Source organism: Bombus vosnesenskii, unplaced genomic scaffold (genome assembly GCF_011952255.1).
Source record: "Bombus vosnesenskii isolate JDL3184/JDL3185 unplaced genomic scaffold, Bvos_JDL3184-5_v1.1 scf7180000013445, whole genome shotgun sequence".
NCBI classification, from domain to species: Eukaryota; Metazoa; Arthropoda; class Insecta; order Hymenoptera; family Apidae; genus Bombus; species Bombus vosnesenskii.
Genome location: NW_022883056.1, coordinates 336,563 through 359,699, shown reverse-complemented (window position 1 = coordinate 359,699; position 23,137 = coordinate 336,563). Strand labels below are relative to the sequence as shown.

The window sequence follows — 23,137 nt, the reverse complement described above, 5'->3', positions numbered from 1 at the left end:
TGGAAAATTATACGTATTTCTTGATACAGCTTTCTATCCTCTAGGAAGTTTAAACTACTTGTTACGTGGGCTTGCGACATCGAGATTGCGTGGTGAATGCAATTTGTATTTCGCTCTTTGGTTTTTGTATTTTTTACAGTCGAACAATAGTAGTTGGTTGTCAAAGTTTGGTTACGCAAGCTGTAAAAGATTAATTCCGTTTTTTCCAGTACGTGTTGGTGTATTATTTTGCAGCATCCTGCAGTGAGCCTGCATTGTCACAATTGTTCCTTCCTTTTCAGTCATATTGTGGGTGGACCTTTGTCGCTAAAAGTTCTCTACAATGTCGTGGTTTTTCGTTTCTCTTGACTTGGTCAATATTCTGTTTCATTCTTCTTTTCCGGCTACGTGCAGCGAGATGGCAAGATTTTCATACGCAGTTTCGTTCGCTGGAAGGAATGTTGCCTCTTTGGGCTTGGTGAAATGGAACCCACGTAAAAATCACGCGTTTGCCATTCTTGTTAAATTCTTTGTAAGTCTCTTGGATGTTTCCTATGATTTCGCGTTCGTTCTTATTATTTGGATTTCCCCTATAACGTTCATTAAACTCATGTCATTGTAGTCAGTATATTATGTATAATGATTGCTATTTCTTTGTATCTATTTGAGGGATCCGAGGACGGCCTATGCTTCAACTGTAAAAGCAGACGTGGCTTTAGGAAGTTATTGTTTTCTGGTTATGTCGTTGCAAATAAAACCGAATGTAACTGGTCTGTTTTTCATGCATCGATATATGTTTCATTGTGATAAGAGTATTTGTTGTCTAAGCTGGAAAATCCAATTTTATGCTCTATGTTAATTGTTATTTTTGTTAGACTCGTGTTTATTTGGGGGATCTTTACGACCCAGGGTGCTAATTTTCCGTAGCTGCCCGTTATAACCGCTATCGATGTGTACCTTCAGTTATATTCGAATATTTTCGATATGTTGATATGGAGAAAGGGTGTGGCATTTTTGGTCTTTTTGTCCTATGGGTCTGCGTATCCACGTGTAGTTACGTCATTGTAGGGGTTGTTTGGGGTAGAAGATAATTTAGCAGCGTATTTTAGGCTCACGTGCTTTCTTCTTCGTTCTCTAGTGAGGTTTTTATAGCTTCGAAGGGTATACTGTTTATTGGTGTTGTGCGATAGCTTCCAGTGGTTCGTTTCAGTGCCATGTTACGGATCGTATTCATGTTTCATGGCGTTTGCGTAGGATGATTTTGGTTCTGTTCCGTTGCGAGTTTGAATTTTCAGTGTGCGGATAGCTGTCGGAGGATTACTGTGCTCAGGGATTCTGTTTGTGTGTGTTTATACAGACGAGTGTATGTATGCACGTGCCTGTGATAAATCGCGTGTCAGTGGTGGGATCACCATCACTATCCCGTTGTCACTAACACTATTACACTTTCTCTTGTTCTAACTCTCACTGTGCATGGCACTCGCGGAAGGTACCGATACAATCAAGCACGTTCCATCGCGTCGACAGTGGTCTGGGAACTGCGTGATTTCCTGTTTCAATTTTATGCTAAGTTGAATTATTGAAAGCTTTTGTTTGATAAAACGAAAGTGAAATTGGAATATAAAAAATAAGACATACAAATGAGGATAAAAATTCTAAAGACAAATTCAAGAATGAAATCTCAGCATTTTCCTATGGAGGATTGATGATGATGATGTATATTACAATCTGATTATAGTAATGTATTTTAGTATGAAAGAAACTTTATAAACATTACGGATGTATTTATGAAAGTTTAAGTTTAGTTACGGGTCTCTTCAACCGTAAATTAAAATAAGAAACTGCATTTCCACGGGGCTCGTTGTTAAGTTGAAAAATCATAACATAATCTAGAAAAGTTCCCTAACGAAGAAAATGACTGTCATCTTATTTCGACAAGACGAGGTTAAATTTAATTCAAACGAAGAAGAAATGGAAAAAAGCAACGATAAGATATGCGAATGTGTATGGAATTTTGTATAACGTCGCAGAACTAATTTGACCTGTTGTTGCGTTAATCTTGTTATAAATTCTTAAATAACATTGATCTATTTTTGCAGTGACAGTGAAATTACAACTGAATAGAAATTATTAAGTCATCCGATTTGAAATAATTTTGTGTAACGTGCATAAGTAATTTGACCTGTTGTTACGTTAACATTGTTATAAATTCTTAAATAACATTAATCCATCTTTTGCAGTGACAGTGAAATTACAATAGAATAGGAACCATTAAGTAATCCGATTTGAAATACTATAATTTCGATTAAAATATTGAAATTCAATTCGATTTTCGAGCTATCGAGATTCGTCCGATAACGAACAAGTCTTCGAATTAAAAAAGTTTCGAAGAAATTAAGAGGTTCCAAGAGGTTAAAATTCTATTACGATTTCTTAATGATTATAGCTTTTAACGATAAAAAGAAAGACTCGCCAAATACATATTGCTAATCTGCGAGTTAGATAACGCTTACAAGAGCTTATGCTAACTATTTCGCAAGCTAGATAACTAGTTGATCGAACCAGTTTTGTTGTCATTGGTTTCTTCCTTTCATATATCTCGAATGGAAGATATTTCCACGAATAATTCGATTCAGGGAAGAGTATTTCTTAAAATTTTGTGTCTAAAATGATACTAATATCATCGAAATACTTAAAAAAAGAGCGATGGATTTTATCTGTTTATATTTATATGTCTTTTATCGCTTGTCAAAAATATATGGAATATTCAGGAGTTCGATATCATCCAATTCCATGAATTTTGCCCCCGATTCGTCAATTATTTATGTTATATCATAATTCAACTGTAATGTACATAATTTTTTCTTTTTAAACGAATCTACTTATTTCTGAACATTTCTTTTTTTTTTTTTTAATAAATGTTTTGAAATTTTTAAAAATAATTATCATTCTTTGAGATAAAAAAGATTGCGATATATGTGTTTATTCTTGCAATTCCGATATCGTGAACTTTTTCAGTAAAAGTTCAACGAAAAGATAGTTCTATCATTTTCTATATGAAAGGATAACAAATTTTCATATAGAAAGGAATCTTTAAGAATGTTTTAAAACGAGCTACTTCCATTCAAAGGAAAACTGTTTTGAGACATCCAATTTTTTTAGCACATTCCCAACAAAAGAGTTTCTTAACGGAAGAAAGTGACTTAAGTTCTAACGAAGATGTGCTATCTTCTTTCTTCTGAAATATCCTGCTCCAAAGGAACCGTTTTTATGACAAAGAAGAGTCGTTGTTTCTTCCCTTCTGAGAGTCACAGAAGACCCCGAGAAACTTTGGTTAACGCGAGCGTGTCATTTATCTCCTAATTCGTCGTCTCGCAAAAAGGCCATTTTAGAGATAAAAGAGAATACTTGTCGTTCGTTTTTGTTTCATCGAGGCTTCATATTTCTCTCCGATAAGATTATATTACTATTTTACAGACAGTTATTTATATGAAATAATAATTTAAAAGTATAGGATATTATAAATTTATTCTACGAGCTTTCTCATTTCATTTCGAATGTATACACATGTTCACATTTGCCCCTCTTTATTTAAAAAAAAGAGTCTACCGCTGGTCTTTGTTTCGTTACCTATCTTCACCAGAATTTAGTTCTTATGATTCGCGCATAAGCACATGAACGCTAAAAAATTTTAATCTTTAATTAAAATATTGCGCTGCAAAGATCAAATAATATATCACAATGTGTAGGCGACAAAAATGTGAAAAAGTTGACTATGAGAGAGTGCATAGAGAAAATTACTTTTAAAAGAAGTTCCAGTTATATCCCGAAACTACAACATTCTCTTTCTAATTTAGCTACTTTCGAGGAAATCCTAACGCCTCCATTGCTAATCCTATTTTCGATTGTTCAGTCTCAATAATACATTATTACAACCTCGAAAGATCAACTTTCTAACGCAACTCAATACAGTAGACTTCTAATTTGTTTAAACTCCATTTATACAAGCTGTGACCCTTACATTCATACATCTAATTTTCTAACTAACACATTCTGAGATTCCAACGGTATGAAAAATATACAAATATTACTATGGTTTTGTATTACTGTACATTTTTTACTATACATATTTTGTATTACTACAGTTTTACATACTTTTTATTATATTATACAATTGATTCGTAAGTATAACGTTTAAAAGACACCTCAGAAAAATAGAACAAAAATAAAGATTTAAACAACTAAGAGTCAATGAAATACAGGAATTACTATAGAGAATGATGAATCCAATAAAGACAATTTTCGTTCCCTTAATTAACTGTAATGTAGGCAGTCGAGTATCCGAACACTCGTATTTGTTTTCACAATTTAGAAATTTTCTAACGAAAATATGACGAAGCGGTTCCGGATCTACGTTCTTTACATCATGCTCTCACGCAAAAATTTATGCAGAAATATGCATGAAGTATTCAAGTTTGAAAATTATACGCTTCTTGGATGAACCGGAGAATTTTGGTTGCAGTAAGCATTGAAGATAAGATTATAAGTGGTACTTACATGCTGATTCGGTAACCACGAACAGAAATAAGAGGCAAACGAGGGTCGCTTTCCTAAGTCGAGGTGGATGTCCCATGATCGTTGTCCTAGTAGGCAGATAAGTCTCGCACTGTCGCACAATGTATATCAGCCTGGGGCACGGGAGATGCGACCACGGGAGAAACACCACAAAAGCATGGATGCTTTTCTTCGTCCGTGCTTTTATGCTCTTGCGGCCCCCCTCTCGCACTTTACCACTTGACCAAGCTGCTGGACATTGGCATACGGTTCGTGTGTGCTCCATTCGTCACGCTGACACTGAGATAACGAGACCCCGTGGCAGGTCGCATAAAGTGGCTTACACACGCTGTAACATGTTGCGATCCATCGGCTTTGAGGTTTCGTTAAAACACTTCGGGTTCGACTTTCCACTAGTATTCACTTACTGAGATACAGTCCCGCTGGGAAATTATTTTGAACTTTTGCACCTCGTTTGGTTTTCACTTACAGTGTTTCGGTTTCTCTCTCTCTCTCTCTCTCTCGAAAAAAAGAAAAAACTATTACACGGTGAAAGAGAAGAGAATTTTGATGTTTCTTTGATACCTTTGTTCTTTTTTTTATTATCATTATTTAATTTGTACTTTACAATTTGTCCAACTGGACATTCGGAAAATTGATACCTTTGTATCCTCTTTTTTTTCCAAAGTAACAAATAACCTTGAGTTTCTTCTGATATTTGCTACGACAAGTTTATTTGTAATTTATGTAGACGAATTGATTTTACATATCTCAGATCAAGCAAGATGTGGACACGTTTTATGAATATGTGTGTTATACATGAAACATTCTCAAATTTCATTGTCCTCCCTGACATTCCATTGTTACGATTGAAAATCATGGTACTGGTTTTGAAAAATTTCTGAAAATATACATAGATCTTGTAGGATATTTGAGGTAGCTATTTATTTCATAGAAATCGCGCAAAAGTTTCAACAATTATCTATTGAAAATAAAAAATTATAACACGTAACGAACTTTACTGAATATTGCACTGAATATTTATGTGGAGTCCTAGGTATTTGACTTGCCTTGTTTGTAATATGCGCGTGCCGTTAAGAAAGATGTTTGGTGGTATCTGTTTTCGCAGTGTGAATGTAATATGGTTGCATTTACTGGGGTTTGCTTTAATTTGTTTAACTTGTAGCCACTTTTCTATTTTTGTGATATGTTCTTGTAGTAATGTGACTGCTGTTACAGGGTTACTATGCCTGACTAGTACCGCTGTGTCGTCCGCGAATGTCAGTATTTTGCTATTGGTAGTCGTTGATATGTTGGCCGTGTATAGTGTGTATAATATTGGTCCTAAGACGCTTCCTTGCGGAACCCCTGCCTTGATGTCTTTGACTTCGGAGTATGTGTCCTTGATTTTTATTACGAAGGTTCTGCTGCTTAAGTAGGATTTTATTAATTGGTATATTTGTTCCGGGAATTGTTTCCTGATTGTTTGTAGAAAGCATTTGTGGTTTATTTTGTCGAATGCCTTCTCTATGTCCATAAAGAAGGCTGTACGGTATTGCTTGCTTTCCAGTGTTATTATTATTTCGTTGACCAGTCTGTGCATTTGCTCTATAGCGGAGAGAATGCGAGTGGAGAAGCGCAGTGTGAGTTGAGAGGTCACGGAGTGTGAATCGGGAAGTCAGAGAGTGTAAGTAGAGGAGCGGGATAGTATGATAATAAGACGTACGACGATATTGTAATCGGTCTTTTGTTATTGAGTATCGCTTATTAAACTACATTAAACTCTAAATAAAACATCATTACTTGTCCTTACTCTAAGATCCATGAGTTACTACATATAGAATAAAATTGTTTCATGTAACGTTTCCTTTTCGAGAAAAACGAGTTTGAAAATTTGTTACTTTTGTTAGTGTAGCATGATTGTTGGGATAGCCTGTATCAATAGGCTCCGATATTCAGCAAAATTATCGTTAACACTTGTTACATATTCAAGATGATATGATGACTACCCATGCCGTATACTAACTTTTTACTATATCTTGTAATTTTTATATTTTTTTCAATTTCAGATTGGTTTCAAATCTTGCCAATATAATCGTTCAAAATCATTTTATATAGCAAGCATGATATACACATAAAAGAGAATTTTCTACTGTATGTGTTCAAATATTTTCGCGACATATTATATTTCAATGTGTGTAGGTCGATTAAGGAAACACCTACGTAATTGTGAATGAATGAACAAACTGAGTAGACAAAACAGACGAAGCGAATCACTCGATTGATGTCTAATGTCTAAACATCTAAGCAATTTACCTGATATTACACACGTCGACAATCAAGTCGAGAATATCCTTTGTGCCTTTCGAACAGCTGATCATACCGTCTTCGGCATATGCCTTGTGGTACTTGCTATTCGTCACCCGTTTGTTATTCTCTTGTGCACTGTTCGAATGAATGAACGAGGTCTTAGGTGTTTTTATTGGCAACGAAGGAGATCGGGGAATGATCGTAATGGGTGATTTAGGTGGCTTTGGTAGACGGTTTTGGGGTGCAGGTGTTCCGTGGGATGGAATTTTATGGCGGATCGGGGTAGAGGAAGTAGATTGCCTGGTCGTTTCAGGCGGAATAAATTTTGTTATTCCGGAGTAGAAAATTGCTGGAGGATCATTGGTGGATTATTTGATTAATTATGCGGGAGAATTATAATAATGTTTTTCCCTTCCAATTTTATGAAAATCACTTCAATATTTAAGGTAAAAACACTCCTGGGTCGAATGAAAATAGCTAACATTGGAAAAAGCGACTAAACTGCATAATTAGCACTGCTTCTCTTGCTATTCATCGTACTGTGTCTATGTAATTTGTCTGGAAAAATTAGAAACACCCTGTATATTATTCGGGATACTGTGGGCCGTTCATTTGTAGCAATGGTTATTTGCTTTCTAACGCAACGATATAGTTTATTATTCAAGTAATTGCAAAGTATTGTTAACTGGAATCTTTATGAGAATTAATTGAGTACTTTAAAGGGTAGTATGCGCGTGGCTTTCTTATCGAGTCATTTTTTTCTTTTGTAACGTTACAAAGGGCTGGTTAGATCCTTTAGCAGATCTTTTAGAAATGGTACTTGATTGTGACTATTACGATAAAGTTATTTCATAGAATTTAATGAATGACTCGTTTCCAAACAAAACGATAAACGATAGTTCCGACCTGCGCTAATCTTGTTTGCTACGAGTACTGACTTGTGTTCTGATAAGATTGATTTTCCCAATGGTCGTCCAAAATCATTGAAACATTTACTTTCAGATAAACATACACGAACATTCAGCTTTTATCTTTATTTACATTTTAACTTAATTTACGTTATAATGCAATAGAACGTTCTTGTACAAGATTATACAATTTGCATTGATCAATAAAGGCCATGATATATTTTTTAAATCTACGAAAATTATTGTGTGCGAATAATAGATCTATATTTTAATTAATTTATACGACAGCAAAATAGAATATTTTTATACGATATTGTAATATAATTTTATTAATAGCCCCAAGATAAATTAAATTGTGATTTAGCACAGGGTATCAGACATTCCTCAAATTTGTGGAAAATAGCTTTTATAAATTTTGAAGCGCCACTCATGATCTCTATTATTCAATTCGTGTCAACTAATCTACATCGCAACACGATAGAATATTCTTATGTATTATTACGATAAAATCAGGCGATGATGAGAGACGTCACGCACTGAGACATGTCGCAAAATAAATGAAGTAATAAAATTTCTGACTCCTCTATACATGAAAGATAACTCGGAGCTTCGTTGAAAGGAACGCGAAGGGCATCCTTAGAATCAAAAGAAATGAAAATTAATGTGTAGAGACGCGGCCAGCCAAGCGTATTTTACACGAGGTTTTAGACCTAAACGAGACTAAATTCATCGTCCTTTCGCCTACCGCTACCTTGAAATTGTACGCAGACGTAATTATTTCTTTTCAAACCGACATTAAAAAAAAAGGACGAAAAATAAGAGAAAAAAGAGGGGAAAAGCCAATGTTGAATAGCAGCTTTGATAAATTAATTAAAGTCAAATTACACGAAAAGCTCAATGAAATTTTGTCTTAGTCGGAGAAAGTTAAACTTACATTTTTATCTCGTTCCTCGATGCATTCAAATTACTTCGAGACGAGTGAACGTCTTTCTCTTGGAAAAGATAAAAAAGAAGATGAGAAAGAAAAAGGAAGGAAAGACAAAACCCGGCGAAAAGGTACATAATGTTAAATGAAGCCTTTTGTAAATTAATTAAAGTTGAATTAATGCAAAAAGTTCGCCTTTAATCGAATCTTTTTTAGCCGAAGATTAACGTCGTTCTTTCGACGATTCTCCGGCTTCTCCAACTGGGTACAATGCAATTACGCTCGAAACAGTAAACCTCGCTAGAAAATTGTTCTGTATCTCCATCTCGTTTGGCTTCCATGTCATCCACGTCGCAGTGTTTCGGTTCTCTTCCAAAAAAAAAAAAAAAATCAACTAAATAATATGAATTATACATGAATATAGTGATAGATGAATAAAGTAATAAAAGAAAAACTCCAAGGTTCTTTTGATATCTTTGTTTTTTCTTCCTATTCAATGTGACGAATAATCTAAATTTTGTTGCTCCTAAAATTGTGCGATAACAAGTTTATTTTGATTTGACGAGTAGATTTTTAATATCTCAGGTTAAATAAAATTCAGTAAAAAATGAAATACAATAGGTACAGTGTTTTTATTTTGCAGAGATGTATTTATAGAGTCGTAATGGCTATTCACCATGTACATTGTTTTCTTACTAAATACATGTTTGCAGTATCTCGTAACTCCTATAAACATTTACAAATTTTATCAATATAATCGTTTTCTCAGGTTAATGAAATTATAAAATATTTTATATAAACAATACGTTCAAACGTAAGTATTCTATCACTTTTATGAGCCACTATACGTATTTATAATATTCTAATAATTAAATCTACGAAGTATGTACATGTCGTACAAAAAAGATTTCTACTATACTGTGCGACACTGAATGTACAATTTGTTTGAAACGTTATATAAGCGAGTGACTCAGAAATACCTTGTACTACACGCGACCAAAATGAATCCAATCTTCCGATGACCCAAGATTTTTAATAATCATCGGTCTGAATATCGAAATTACGCGTCCAGAATTTCCACTTAATTTTATTAATCTTGACGTTTATGAAATAATGTTTCTGTGAAATTTTAATATGAATTTGATATAAATGTACATTCATCGTACAGTAAATTTCAACACATGTATCAAATTCTTCGAAAATTCATATCTGAAAATTCTCTACTTGTCTATGTTGATTTTAATGGGAAAACAAGATTACTCGTAGCAATCTCGTCGAGAATTGAATGCGTGAAGTTTCAATACGTAAACACGTCGACAGATAATTGGACGAGACAACGATACAAGACAGATTTGAATGGAAAATTGTCAGTAAACGAATTAATCATTGGTTTATAGTAACAACGACGACATTGTGGAAAGTAACACGGACTTTAACTAGCAAACGCATCGTGATAACGCCATATTTTCCAACTACCAACTCTACGATATGGTGAACAAAAGTTTGTAATTTTAGTCGATTAAGAAGACCGTTTTTAAAGTAAATATACTTTAAATGTACAAAATGCCTGGTCATATGTGTAACTTGGAGGAATCGAAGTTTTCGAACTCGATTTTCTAAAATATAAAATCTCCAACGTAATTTCATTATTCTTAACTTTTCTCGTATTTTGAGCCACAGGATCTCCTTGGTTTCACCTGCACCACGAAATCGCTGCCACTGTAGTTGATATGATTTGTTGACACGATCAAAATGTTTGAAATGATTCGATTTAGTAAAGCGTAAGAGGACAAATTGGAGCGATGTCACCCCAATTTCAATCTATTCAAAAATGTCACTGCGCACAATCCGTGCATGACTTTGCCGGTCGACGCGTCATTAACATATTCCGGCTATCAGATGGGGCTCTCTACACTTAACGTTGCTCTCTGGTATCGTCGGTATCTAGAATATTGTTTTGATAATGTTTCGTATGTTTACCGAGGGTCTGCTACATATTTGCTAATCGAGAATGGTTGCTACATGATGTGGTACAAATTGAAAATCGAAAACGAATTAAATAAGAAAGCAAAGCATCGAAATACGGAGAAATTGAAACGGTGAGTGATATGAATGGTGAAAAGATAAAACACCATCTTTTGTAACGATAAAGGTAAGTTATATTATTAGGTTGTCCGAAAAGTTTCTTTCGTTGTATGAGGAAATAATAGACGCACAACGTTTTTTGTTTTATATTACGTACGATCTATTTTATTCTGTTGAGACAAACACCGCGACATTTCACAGACTTGGTTTCACGTTTGTATAAAGGTGCACTGTTGTAAAAAACACGTTGAAAGATACTTTTCGGACAACCTAATATATAGATTCCATAACAACTGAAATGTCGTATCCATAATACCATTTCGAGAAATTTTGTCATTTTCTGTATGACTTCTTCGTCTTTGCATATTCAAATTTTTCTGAATATCCGCAGCGTATTCGTCAAAAAACCTTACCTTAAATATTTCTAATATTTCGTTTAACTTGAAAGTAATAAAGAAAAACCTTTTATATTTTGGAGCATGCGCCGAGTACATGTAAAAGGCTCCCCGAAAAGAATTATTTTCCGATATCTCGCCTATGATTTTGATTTATAAACTTGTAACCTCATTTAGCGTGTTACGTGAAAATCGAACTCGAATAGAATTAATATGCGACCAACTTTGTTATTAATAAGCTGCGTGTAACAAGCTTAGAAGTGATAACACCGTGACCGTTGCTCCATCCAGAAAAATGGAAAAATGCCATTCGAGTCGAGAGTCCATTCGGAGTTCTTCTTCATCTCGGAAACTTTATTAAACTTCTATAGAGTTTCTTTTCGATAGAGCGTTACACAGTCAGGACTACGGAAGGTGTTAAAAAAGATGAATGTTAATTATTTATAAATAATTAAAAAGATCCATATATTTTCGTTTTTATTTCACTCACTCTTTTTGTTTCTTACTCTGAACTTAACGAATCGAAACAGCTGACAACGAGATTAAAAGTTCGTACAAGAACATTTAGCAGATTTTGGGATTTTTAAGTTACACTCTTTCATAACTTTCAAACATCCAGTGTATTTCTTGTGTTCAACGTTACACCGCTTTCTTACGAAATATCTGCAACCTGCATGTAGTAAAATGATCGACAGCTATACTAGAACTATACTGTTAATTCGACTGTGGTCAAAACGTGCTATGGATCCTTTTTGAGATTTCCATTCAGCTTGTTGAAAATACACGGTAATTAAAATCCGATAGGCCGGTATCTATCATCGCTTCTCAAATTCGAAGTTCGGTTAAATAACATTTCATACACAGTAACTCGATTAAAATACAATCTTGCCAAAGATAAGCGAATGTTCGAGTACTTTTATCGTAGACGACAACGATCGATCTCGAATAACAATCATTCCAGTGGATCTCTATTCGTCGATGAGAATTATTCAATTTTCGTTCGTCGATCGATCCTCGATGATCCTTCAATGACCCTTCCGTTCGAGGATCGCCGCGTATATTTTCCTCTTTGTGGATTTCCATCCACAAACAGGTTGTTCCGCGATCAAAGGAACGCGTGGACGTATCGTTGAAAATCGTGTTGCGTATCCTGTGTGTTACCGCGTTTTTGAGGGGACACCAAACAAACAGCAACACCAGCTCCTTTGTACCTTTTGATTACACGCCGGTGAACGAGCGTAACCGATGTACACGGTGCATGGAATGTGATCATTTGGTCACCCCTGCGTCGAGCTTAAAAGAGAGTATGAAAATGGAGAATGATGGCACACTGTTAAAGTCACGAGTATCAGATTATTTCTTGGCGAACGACATGCATCCATTTTAGGAAATTTCTCGAATAAAAAGTAAAGTTATAGTTATAAGTAAGATATCGAACTAAAATGGTAGAAACGCGGGAGCAATAAATAGAATAAAAGTTACATGGAGAGATACGGATTACAATAACTACAAAATTATTTTTATTATTTTTTGAGTGAGATATCTTTGCTAATTTTGTTCAATCTGCTTAAATTAAGGATGAGGCTATGAAGTAACGCGTAAAATATACGTAAAAGAAACGATCATTGCGCAGTAAAAAATTTGAGAATCTAAAAAGTTCAGAGTATTCGATATGTCTTTCTTTAGTTTAGGCGATACATATCCGTATACGTAAATATTCTACTTATTTCAATTTTGTTCTTTTCGAACACTTTCTTTACATTCGTTTTATTTATTTTAATCGTTTTAAACATCATAATTTTATTATGCGCGAGTAGGTTAAACTGTATATTAAGTAGTTTATATTCCTATAAAATGATAGAAAATTATCTTTATCAATTTGATGTTTACTATGAGCGTTAAAAATTTTAGATTGTAATATTTTAACATTTTGCACATTTCGTCGTTTTCTATGTTTATATTATGTATCGATATAATTCCTTCATGTTTTATTCTACACAATTCATTTCGTAGTTTTGGGCTTTTGTCGCTTCTAATCCGAGATTTTGTATCGGGTCTGTACTTCCTTTTCTTGATTCTCGATATTCCTCTTTTCATGTAAGCATGATATCAACGGTTATCGGGAAGAATGCTAATCGCTTACGACAGTATCAATTCTGTCAATTTTTGCTCAACTGTTTCCGCGCTCTTTTTTCCCTCGTCGTTGTGCGTTATCTACGTAGCAAATTCTTTTATAATAAAGATGTAATAAAAAGGTCAAGTAACGTTTGATAGCCTCGTTATGCTACCATTAGATTATGTAATGAATACACACTAAATTTAAACGAGCTTCTCATTCACGTCCTGTGAAAAATGGTTACTTTGAATATTTACAATATAGCATTAAGGCGCTATACAATAATATAGTATCAAAACAGTTAAAACGATAAAGAAAAATTTGCAAAAATATCTTGAAAAATTACACAGTCTAAGATTATTAAAATTTTAGTATAGTTGGCCATATTTACTGAGCTTGAAACTTTCGATTTTCTATTGAGAAAACTCTATATCTAGATCAATAAAATATAGAATGTTCTACATCGTTTTCTTATCACGTTTACGATAATCTAATAAAATCAAAGTAATTAAAATTATCCTATTCTATAATTAAACTAAATAACTATAATTAAAAGTATGCTAAGTATTGGAACTGTCTTTAAAGTATTGTGTCAATGTATGTTGTATATATACGTATATTGATTTCGTAGATACGACCACGTGGCAACCCTCTTTCCAAGGACGAAAAGCAGGAAAATAGAGTTATCTATCTAATTATGTAAAATTGAACTACGTTAAATGGGTTAAGTATAATGTTAATAATCATTTTTGAAAATACTTTTCTTTTTCGCAGTGAATTTAAAATTACCTTGTTTTAAATAAACCATGTAATTTTTTCCGTTATATTTCGGCGAATTATTTTTTTTTTTTTTAGTCTTATTCAGTAAATATTATGTTTGTCCGATAAAACGAAGAACGATAAATATACGAATACGAACGATAGAATAAAGACAAATGTAGCGAATTAAATTAGCTTTGATCTGCATTTCTGTCATAGATTGCGAATATCAGAAATAACTTAAATTTTTAAACAATACACATACACGTACGCCTACTTACAATATATTCTACGTAATCACTCTCATTTTACGTCATGTTTTTTGAAACGTTAGAAGGCCGAGGAAAAATTAGACAAAGTGACGCGGTGTCGAATGACGCTGATATTTTTCCGGAAGTGGAGGACCAGTAATTTAAACTCGTAGCCCTTGTAAACGAAACTATCTACTTTCCTATATACTAATCGATAGTATTTTTCTATTTTCTCTATAAACAATATACTACGTCCAAATATGAATGACATTCAATACGAAGCAAGCAAATTTTCAAATTCGTTTCTCCCGAGAACGAAGTCACAAACGAAAACGGTTTACTCTGTATTTTCAACTTCGTCTTGTTCGTAGCATAAACGCCGAGACACTATGAATAATAAATAATACTAAGACGTAACGTGGAAAGATTTCTCTTATTACTTCTAGTTTCTTATTAATTCCTTTTTATGGAAATGTTCTCCCTCAAGCTTTATTTCCTCGTGAATTGTATTCCTATCTTCGATCGACAATTAAACTTGAGAAATTCAGATAACAGAATCGAGGATTTTTCTAATAGCCAATAGCGAACAATGGTCGCGTTGTCCCAGAATCTGTCGAAGAAGGAAAGTGCCGATGCGATTTTTATTGTGCATCTCAATTACGCTCTAATATCATATTCTGATGCATCGTCGTATCTTCCGCCCAGAGATCAACGAATAAAAAACAAGTCCATGTGAACTGGGAGAAATGTCGCATCGTGGCATTTGTACGAACACATTCGTTTGTTTTACTGGAAGAAGTTTATCAACGAATTTTTCCTGAATATTATCGCATCTTTACTAAACACGAGCAAAGGAAATTATTAGTCACCCTGTATATTATACGATTGAAGTATACAGAACGATGTATTGGCTAATAATTTTATAATTTGATAGTTTCCTGTATGGCTCTTTGTGTTTCCTATCGAACGAATTAAGAATTTCGCAGATTGAGAATTTCTTCGTTAAAAATTATTATTCAGCTTAGCATGGATCTTATAAAACCAGTCGAATTATTATGCGCAATATGAAGATATTTTTAAATTGCAGATTGAAAATAGCGTTGAAGAACTTTTCAAATTGATAAATTTCTATTCGGTCAATTTATGATTACGGAAGTTTTTCAATTAGGTTGTTCTTTGATACATAAATCTCTCGTAGGTTTTTAGATAGAAACAAAATTGCATCCAAAGTATTTTATACCTGAGAATTTTCTAAATGATCAAATTTTAAAATGAAAAATTTCCCAATTGTTCGACTAGTTTCGAACGCTTTGGATTTCCTCAAAATTTTTAAATTGCAATGCAGGGTTTTTGTGGATTTTTCGAAATTAGAATTTTTTGAATCGTAGTCAAATTTTCAAAGTGAAAGCTTTATTTTCTTGAAGTGTTTAACGTTTTGAATGAAGAAATTCGTAAATAAGAATCAGTAAATACCTGATTTAAAAACTATGTAATTCATTCATTAAATTTGTATTTATGTACTTGTTTACTTCCATATCTATTTATTATATTTTGATATAACATTAATTAAATTAAAATATCAAAAATTCTACTATATTGTTATATAATTTCGACGTACAATATCCTTAAACAGAAAGCTTACGAACGTAAAGAAACTAGTTTCTTCAAATTCGAGAGCTTTCTATAGACTTCAAAGGCTGGTAAAACGAGAAATTTTTCGAATCAAAGAGAATATTTCATCTCTCTTTCCTAAATATTTTAAAGTTTCAATTAACTAAATTGAGAACTTTTCAATCGAAATATCTCTTGCTTGTGAAGCATTCAAGCTTGATTAAAAAATTATCTTCGAAAAATGAACTCCCGTATTTTCATTTCTAAAATTTTTGATTAACGGTGCCTAAAAGTATATACAATAAAATACGTCTGAAATTATATAAGAACGATCGCCTTATCAAGTAGATTTTTCTGTCACATTTCTTCCTTTTATTGTTATTATTTATTTTATTAATGGATGCGTCAACTATTTTTCTATGGTCAAATGTCATTTCTTTATTGAGAGTCACGCAATTTATGTTTGGGAATGTTAAGATTATCGAATCTTTCAGCTGCAAACCTACGAATTTTTATCGCTTGCGTCACGATGCATTTTCGTTTGATTAATGAAACGCAAATGAATTGAATCATTTCCAATGTGGAGGCCGTTCGATAGAACAAGACGATCGTTAGATTTAACTAGTATCCTTCCGCTATCGCCGAGTGCATGCTACAAACAAACAAATGACTCAGGATTTAATACGAACGAAGTCCACGATCGTTGATTTAGAGACGGCAAATCAGATCCAATCTTCATCGACGTCCACCAAACGAATATATGTAATTGTATGTTATACATAGACATTTACACTAGTTTTTCCTTATTATCATTTTCTACATAGTTATAATAATAAAAGTTAATTGAATTATACGATAACGTTTTGACATTAAACATTTCGACAAGTATTTTAACAGATTTTTAATGACAACATTTAAAATTTTAAATATTCCGGAAATCAAAATGAAATATTCTCTTTGACTCGAAAAGTTTCTCGCTTTATCAGTTTTTTTTTTACAAAAAATGATAACATTTTATCGAAACAAAAACATTGCTGCCGTACTATCGATTAATTTCCGTGTTTCAATTAATATTCAGTGCGCTTCCTGTTTCGACAAATAATTTATGTGCGATCTATTGGATATGGATAAATAAATTTCTAATAAACTTTGATTCTATGTGAAGATCACAGAAAAAGCATGATATTTCATTGACTTTTTATTTTAATGTTATTTTATGACTAAAGAGAAAATCAAAAGAATCCGTTATCTACAAAGGCATAGTCGATGAAGTTTTGAAACAATATTTCAATATTAAGACAGGAGCAATATCCTTAAAATTATGGAATTTTGATGACATGAGATTAGTTAACAATGAATTTTATATGAAATATTGAATTTTAAAAAGTACTCTCCTGTAAAAAGAGGAAGAAGTGACTAATCGTGTCCTCCTATAGGTTTCATAGTTCCCAGCTTCTTCCAAAGATTCTTTAAGGTATTCTTTCGATGTTATAAGATATTTGCAAACTAATTCCTGTTTTTATATACGTTTCTACTCGAAAATATCTGCGTATAATATACAATTACATATACTTGAATACCTATAATAATATAAGAAATCTTTTAATTCAACAACGAACTAACTGTACAAATACTTCCATTTCTTGCTGGAACTTTGAATAAGCTTGATACGCAACGCGTAAACTCACACGTGTTTATAAAATTTTCTCAAAGATATTCAAAGTTGCATTTCGTGTCGCGAAGATACACAAAAATTCTATTTCTGTCCCATCGATCCTCCATCTCCTCTGTTTCTCCTCCATACAGATCGAGCGTAGCAAACGTTTTTTCTGGGGAGAAAAAAAAGAAGAAAAAAAAACAAAACTGTTGCGAGCGAAAAAAACGGGCGTCCTAAATTTAGTTCGCTTTATTTATAGAGCCGACGTTAACTCTTTTGGAGCTCTCGCGTGTGGCGTTTCACCCCTTCGCGCAAAACCAACCACTTTCCCCGTTTCGTCCGTCACCCTTTAATTCTCGTCGCATCGCTTTAATTCTCGTTTATTTCGCGAAATATCATCACCAATTTGGCGGTCTTTGTTTAAACGAGGAGAGAGAGAGAGGTTGATCCGCACGTGGAGGCCCCGGCCGTGAATCGCTGAACTTTACGTAATGTGTCGCGACATTTCCAGTCGGCAATTTATATTGATCGGATAACATCCTGGAATACGGGGTGCTTTCGTCGGGGTGTCGAGCGTCGTCGTTTCCGATACCGCGCCTGTTACAAGCGTACAAATCGTTTACACTGCCATTCTGTTCGCTCTCGCATGTTTCCTGTAACACGATGCACCAGTTCTACTCGAGACACACGATTCGAGGTACACTCTCGTGTCTGTCGGTACTAATAAAAGTTTCATTCGATTGCTTTTTTTTACCAGAGAGGAATATTAAATTTTAGTAAATCGCGAGCTTACTGTCTCTCCCGAATCGTATCACTTTTATATCGCTCTTTGGAAAATTCTTTATTGTCTCTGATGGCTTGCAAATGGTCAGATATTAAATATTTAGCAAGGAATCGAATTTTGTTGTATAAACAAGATAAGTAAATGATTTTTTAATTATATGATAAGCATTTATAAATGCTGGGTAAGGGTAACATTTGTAACCTTTTGAGGGATATTTATATTTCATATATTTGTGTGAGGGATATGTGTGAAATATTAATATTAATATTAATATGATACTATCGAGTAGTTTGGTTTGCTTGATAAATATTAGCAAATTGTAGATTTTGTTATTTTATAAATTTTCTCTTCAGTGTGTTTTTATTTGGAAAATTTTTCATGTGAAATATTTATTAAAATATTGTACCCTTAATTCCATCCTCTTCGTATCTGACAAAATTCAACTTTCCGATACAATACTCAATAAATTTAACGAATAACACAGGTGAATCCTATAAGGTTAACAACCTTTTATTTCGCTCTAAATGACAAACAACAAATTGGTTAAATTTCATTCGAACTGCCATTTTAACGTGTTAAATGATCATAAATTGATTTTGTTTCAGCCGTATTATTCTTTTTTCCAAACAAAACACGATTCACATTTGAAACACAAAAAGGTTATTCGAAATATGAGAGATTTGTTTTTCTTTTGTTTCACGCAACTTGTTATAGTTTCTGTAACAGTGTTGTATCAATATGATTTAGCATAGATATCCTGATGGAATTCTTAAAATAAAATTTCTCAGAAAATTTGAGCGATTTCGACGCGTATTACATTCGGGTCACGATACGAAAGCTGACGTCACTATTCCTATAAATCTATGTGGATATCGAACAATGACGTAATCGGACATCCGTGATCGGAATATTTACGCGAACCATTAAACGTTACACAGCTATGACCAATATTACGATGAATATTCCATATACGCTACCGTTCAAAATATCAGGACGCTTTGGTAGATTTGTGATAACATTGTGATACATTAGCTACAGTTGTGTTATATTAATTACAGCATTTAGATACTAGTTAATTAGATACAAATATATTAGCTACATTTAATACCTTTTAATAGAATTTTCATTATTCATGTACCTGCAGAAATTTTATACTATGCAAACGAAATATTGAACTTGATAAAAAAATTCCTCATCGGAAAATAAGAAAAATCTGTGCAGATACTTTTTGTAGCCACTGTATATAAATTTTATTGATTTTTCAAATTAACTCTTATAGTCTCAGTGTTGCATTAACGTAACACTTATTTTTTGAAATGTGTCAAACTCTACCCTTGTTCAATATTTAATCTATTTTGGCAAAGTTCTTTTATTTTGTAGTGCAAATACTTTTTATAGCCACTGTATATAAATGTATATGTGTATATAAAAAAGTCGCAGCTATCATACACGTATATAATTTTATATGTCGTGGATTTAGTGCGCTATCGCTGCAAATTGACTAAAATATTCGACTATGTATGTTTTCAATGCCACTGTGTGTATACGACACGACTACAGTTTATTGCAGTTTATTGTTAGATAGAAAGATACAGTGGTCAGTTGATAAAAATTGTATAATTTTTTGCTTGGTTTCTATTTCTCGCTATAAATAACGACAGAATTTTACACGGAGGAAACGAGACAAGGGATGAAATAAAATATACAAGTAATTCAGATGTACTACAAAGCACGAGTAATTGCTAGAATTTTTATGAAAAGAATAAAATGTTTCTAATTGCGGCTATGCACTCTATTGTCCTAAAACATTTTTTTATGCATATAAAAGGTACAATCATTATTAAAATTATTGGAATTACAAAAAATTATTAGTTAGAACACTCTTCTAATGTTCTTTAATTCCAAAATTAACGATATTTACGTAAATTAATATGTACAGTTCCAGTTTATTATTTTAAAACAAATACACGTGATATATGATAATAAAAAAAGGTGAAGGTATAAAAAAAACGTTTAAAAATATAATACATGAACGTCCATTAACTATTAAATTTTCAATCCATTAAAAATCCATTAAAAAATTGCAATAGGAAAAATGTTACAAAAATTGACTTTCGAAAAGTTTAAAAAATAAAATAGAAAACCGCTTTCAACATTCATATTTAAAAATTCGTTACGAGAAACTTTAAAATTATTTGAATAATTTATATATTCAAAACCGTCGACTTTCTAATTAAAAATATTGTCAAGGTATCCAACTATGGAAAAAGCTCTTTGTTTAAAAAATACCATGCTGAGAACTTTTTGAAATTGTCAGCTTCGCGAAAATTACGTATTATCCAATCAAGCCATTTTGAAATTCATTACTCGATTTAAAATTGACGGACGAGAAAAATTGTAAAAAAAAAATTGTTGGACGAAAATCTCCACGAAATCAATAAATTAGATAGTAATTTATTCACGAACTTAATTATCTATTATTAATAGTAATACGACTAGCATAGAAATATCTTTAAAATTTTTCGGAAATTTTAGAATTTCCGAAAGTCATTGATTATATAATTTACAGCACATCCTTACAAACTTATTGCCTAATGAAACTCTATAGAGGAACGCTTCGTAAGTAAAAAAAGCTACTCGATAGAGACGATACTTCTTTATTAGGTCACTTGATCAATATAGGTCAAGTAATTTATTAGTAAAATTGTTTCTATCGATAATTATGTACATATTTCGTAATGGCGATTACAGTTATTAAAGTAATGTACATCGTTAAATGTCTCGAAACCAGTAACCTGAACTTTCATAATAACGCTCCCTGAAGAGTTGAACAATGTGGGTGCAGGATGCAATGAAATTAACAATAACAGGGGACTATAAATTGTCATCGACCGTGGAACTACATTAACGAAGAACTTCCAACGCACAGAGTTCGCCACTTGGAAATTTTATGTAGTTGCTCCGAATTGGAAGTTCGATAATTTGCATTGCGAGAATACGCTCTACGATCGAAACTTGTGTTGTAGATCTCAACCAGACAACGAAGCGGAATTGAAACAAACGTGATCTGTCGTTATCTTAATTTTCTTAAGAGTTAAATTATTTTATAGGGTATAATCAGTTTGCAAATCTACGTTTAACTCATTGTTCTAGAAAAAAATAATTCCGGAAGTTTAACTAGTTTAATAATTTCTTTGCTTCAGAGACGTTTAAATTAGAATGAAAATTGAGAAAGGTTTGAACATTTTCATTTGGAGATAATATATCTGCTAACCGTGAAATGAAAAAAATGCTCTAATTTCCATAGTTACGTAGTTGTATAAAATCTTGAATGCATTATTCCATAAAGAAATAATTAAAAAGCAACTATAAGAATATTTGTTCATTCGTTTAGAGATTTAAAATCATAGAATAAGACAGAAGAATGTAAAAAATTTTGAGAATGTCCCATTCCAAGATATTACGCAAAATATTATTAAAAAAAGAAAGAAAATGTCTAAAAATTTAGATATTATAGAATATCATATAAATTTACGCATAAAATGTAATTCGTTATTTTGTCAAAAATTAGTTTTATAAAATGTTGAACAGTTTAGGATTTTCGCTCGGTCAGTGAGCTATTTTACTGGAGCGGAAACCTTTCCTCAACTATATGTGAGAATAAACGGTGTCGGAAAGAACGTTCCTCCACCTGTTGAGTATCTCTGCTGTGTTAAGAGGACAATTCTTTTAATAAAAAGTATTGACACGCCTTTTTCTGAAGGAACGTTCCGTAATGGCGAAGAAAAGACTCCTTTTTCGCCTACGATCCTTGGGAATAGCATCACCGTTACTACCGGGTGTTTCGCAATTTCAAAACAAAGTACCATTTCCTTCTCCAACCAAATGTTTGTATATAAATATTTGAGTTCCAGCGTTACTTCAGCTGTCGTATACATTAATACGAATTAGTTAGTGTTAACGTGCAGTGACTCACGAAAGTATCGGAGCACTTTCTATGGAAAACTTTTATCGATGTATCACGCGAGTTGCGTGAAATTTTTTGAAATTTTGTCAGCGCTATAAAAAGACACGACTATCGTGATGGTCTCATTAAATATTAATATATCGAATAATTGACTGTTCAAATGCTTTGGTAATTTTCACGAAGTGAAGCTATTTTACAACATTTTATCTTGTAACTTTTATATACATCTTTAGATACGTTTCAAATTTTACCGAATCAGTCGTGTCTGATTGATCGTGACAGCCCCAATGACACTTCCAAATGTTTTGTATAATATACGTATACGTGAAAAGTTTCTGGAAGTGTTCCAGTACTTTCGGGAGTCGTATTCGTCAAATTATTCACAGATGAAGATATTGTTCTATCTAAAATATTTTCTTGAATATTCTCTCTCTTATCGAATCATTCCATAATAACAGAGCAACAATTTTTAGCTCTATAGTAAGAATTGAAGTTGAAAATACGATTGTACATATTTGTTACGAATAACGAATGACCGCGTTTGTCATTTCTCTGTTGATGTTGTGAGCCACTTATGAGTAGCAGCGTATCTTATGCACGCATTGTTCTATTGCATAAAAGTAGTTGTCAACGCAGATGTTATTTGCTCGGTACGCGGTTAGATGATCGCAGAAAAGGAGAAAAGAGAATATTCAATAAGATCTATTATAATGAAAAAACACGTGCAGGGGGAATCAGTTACAAAGCAAGCGTGCCGTTTATCAATATGTATTGTAATAATTTCTATTTATCTGAACGCGCGGCTATTTATCTTGGTACGAAACGTCAGTTGGAAA

At 32.9% G+C, this 23,137-nt stretch overlaps 2 protein-coding genes across 7 annotated transcripts in view; one reads left to right on the top strand and one right to left on the bottom strand.

Moving 5' to 3' along the window:
* Nucleotides 1-4,727, bottom strand: part of LOC117238300 (apolipophorins) — a 46,311-nt gene extending 41,584 nt beyond the window's left edge. The window contains exon 1 of the mRNA XM_033503111.1: nt 4,537-4,727. Within this exon, the coding sequence (XP_033359002.1) occupies nt 4,537-4,612 (76 nt within the window). The 5' untranslated portion in view covers nt 4,613-4,727. The remainder of the gene's footprint in view (nt 1-4,536) is intronic.
* A 5,934-nt stretch (nt 4,728-10,661) lies between these two features.
* The window catches only part of LOC117238298, a 64,833-nt gene continuing 52,357 nt past the window's right edge, over nt 10,662-23,137 (top strand). For 4 of the 6 annotated variants that reach the window (XR_004494166.1, XR_004494165.1, XR_004494164.1 and 1 more), the window contains exon 1: nt 10,663-10,775. The gene's annotated coding sequence lies outside the window, so the exon portion shown is untranslated. Of the gene's footprint in view, nt 10,776-23,137 lie in introns of all 6 variants that reach the window. The other 2 variants (XM_033503107.1, XM_033503108.1) reach the window with 2 other exon arrangements.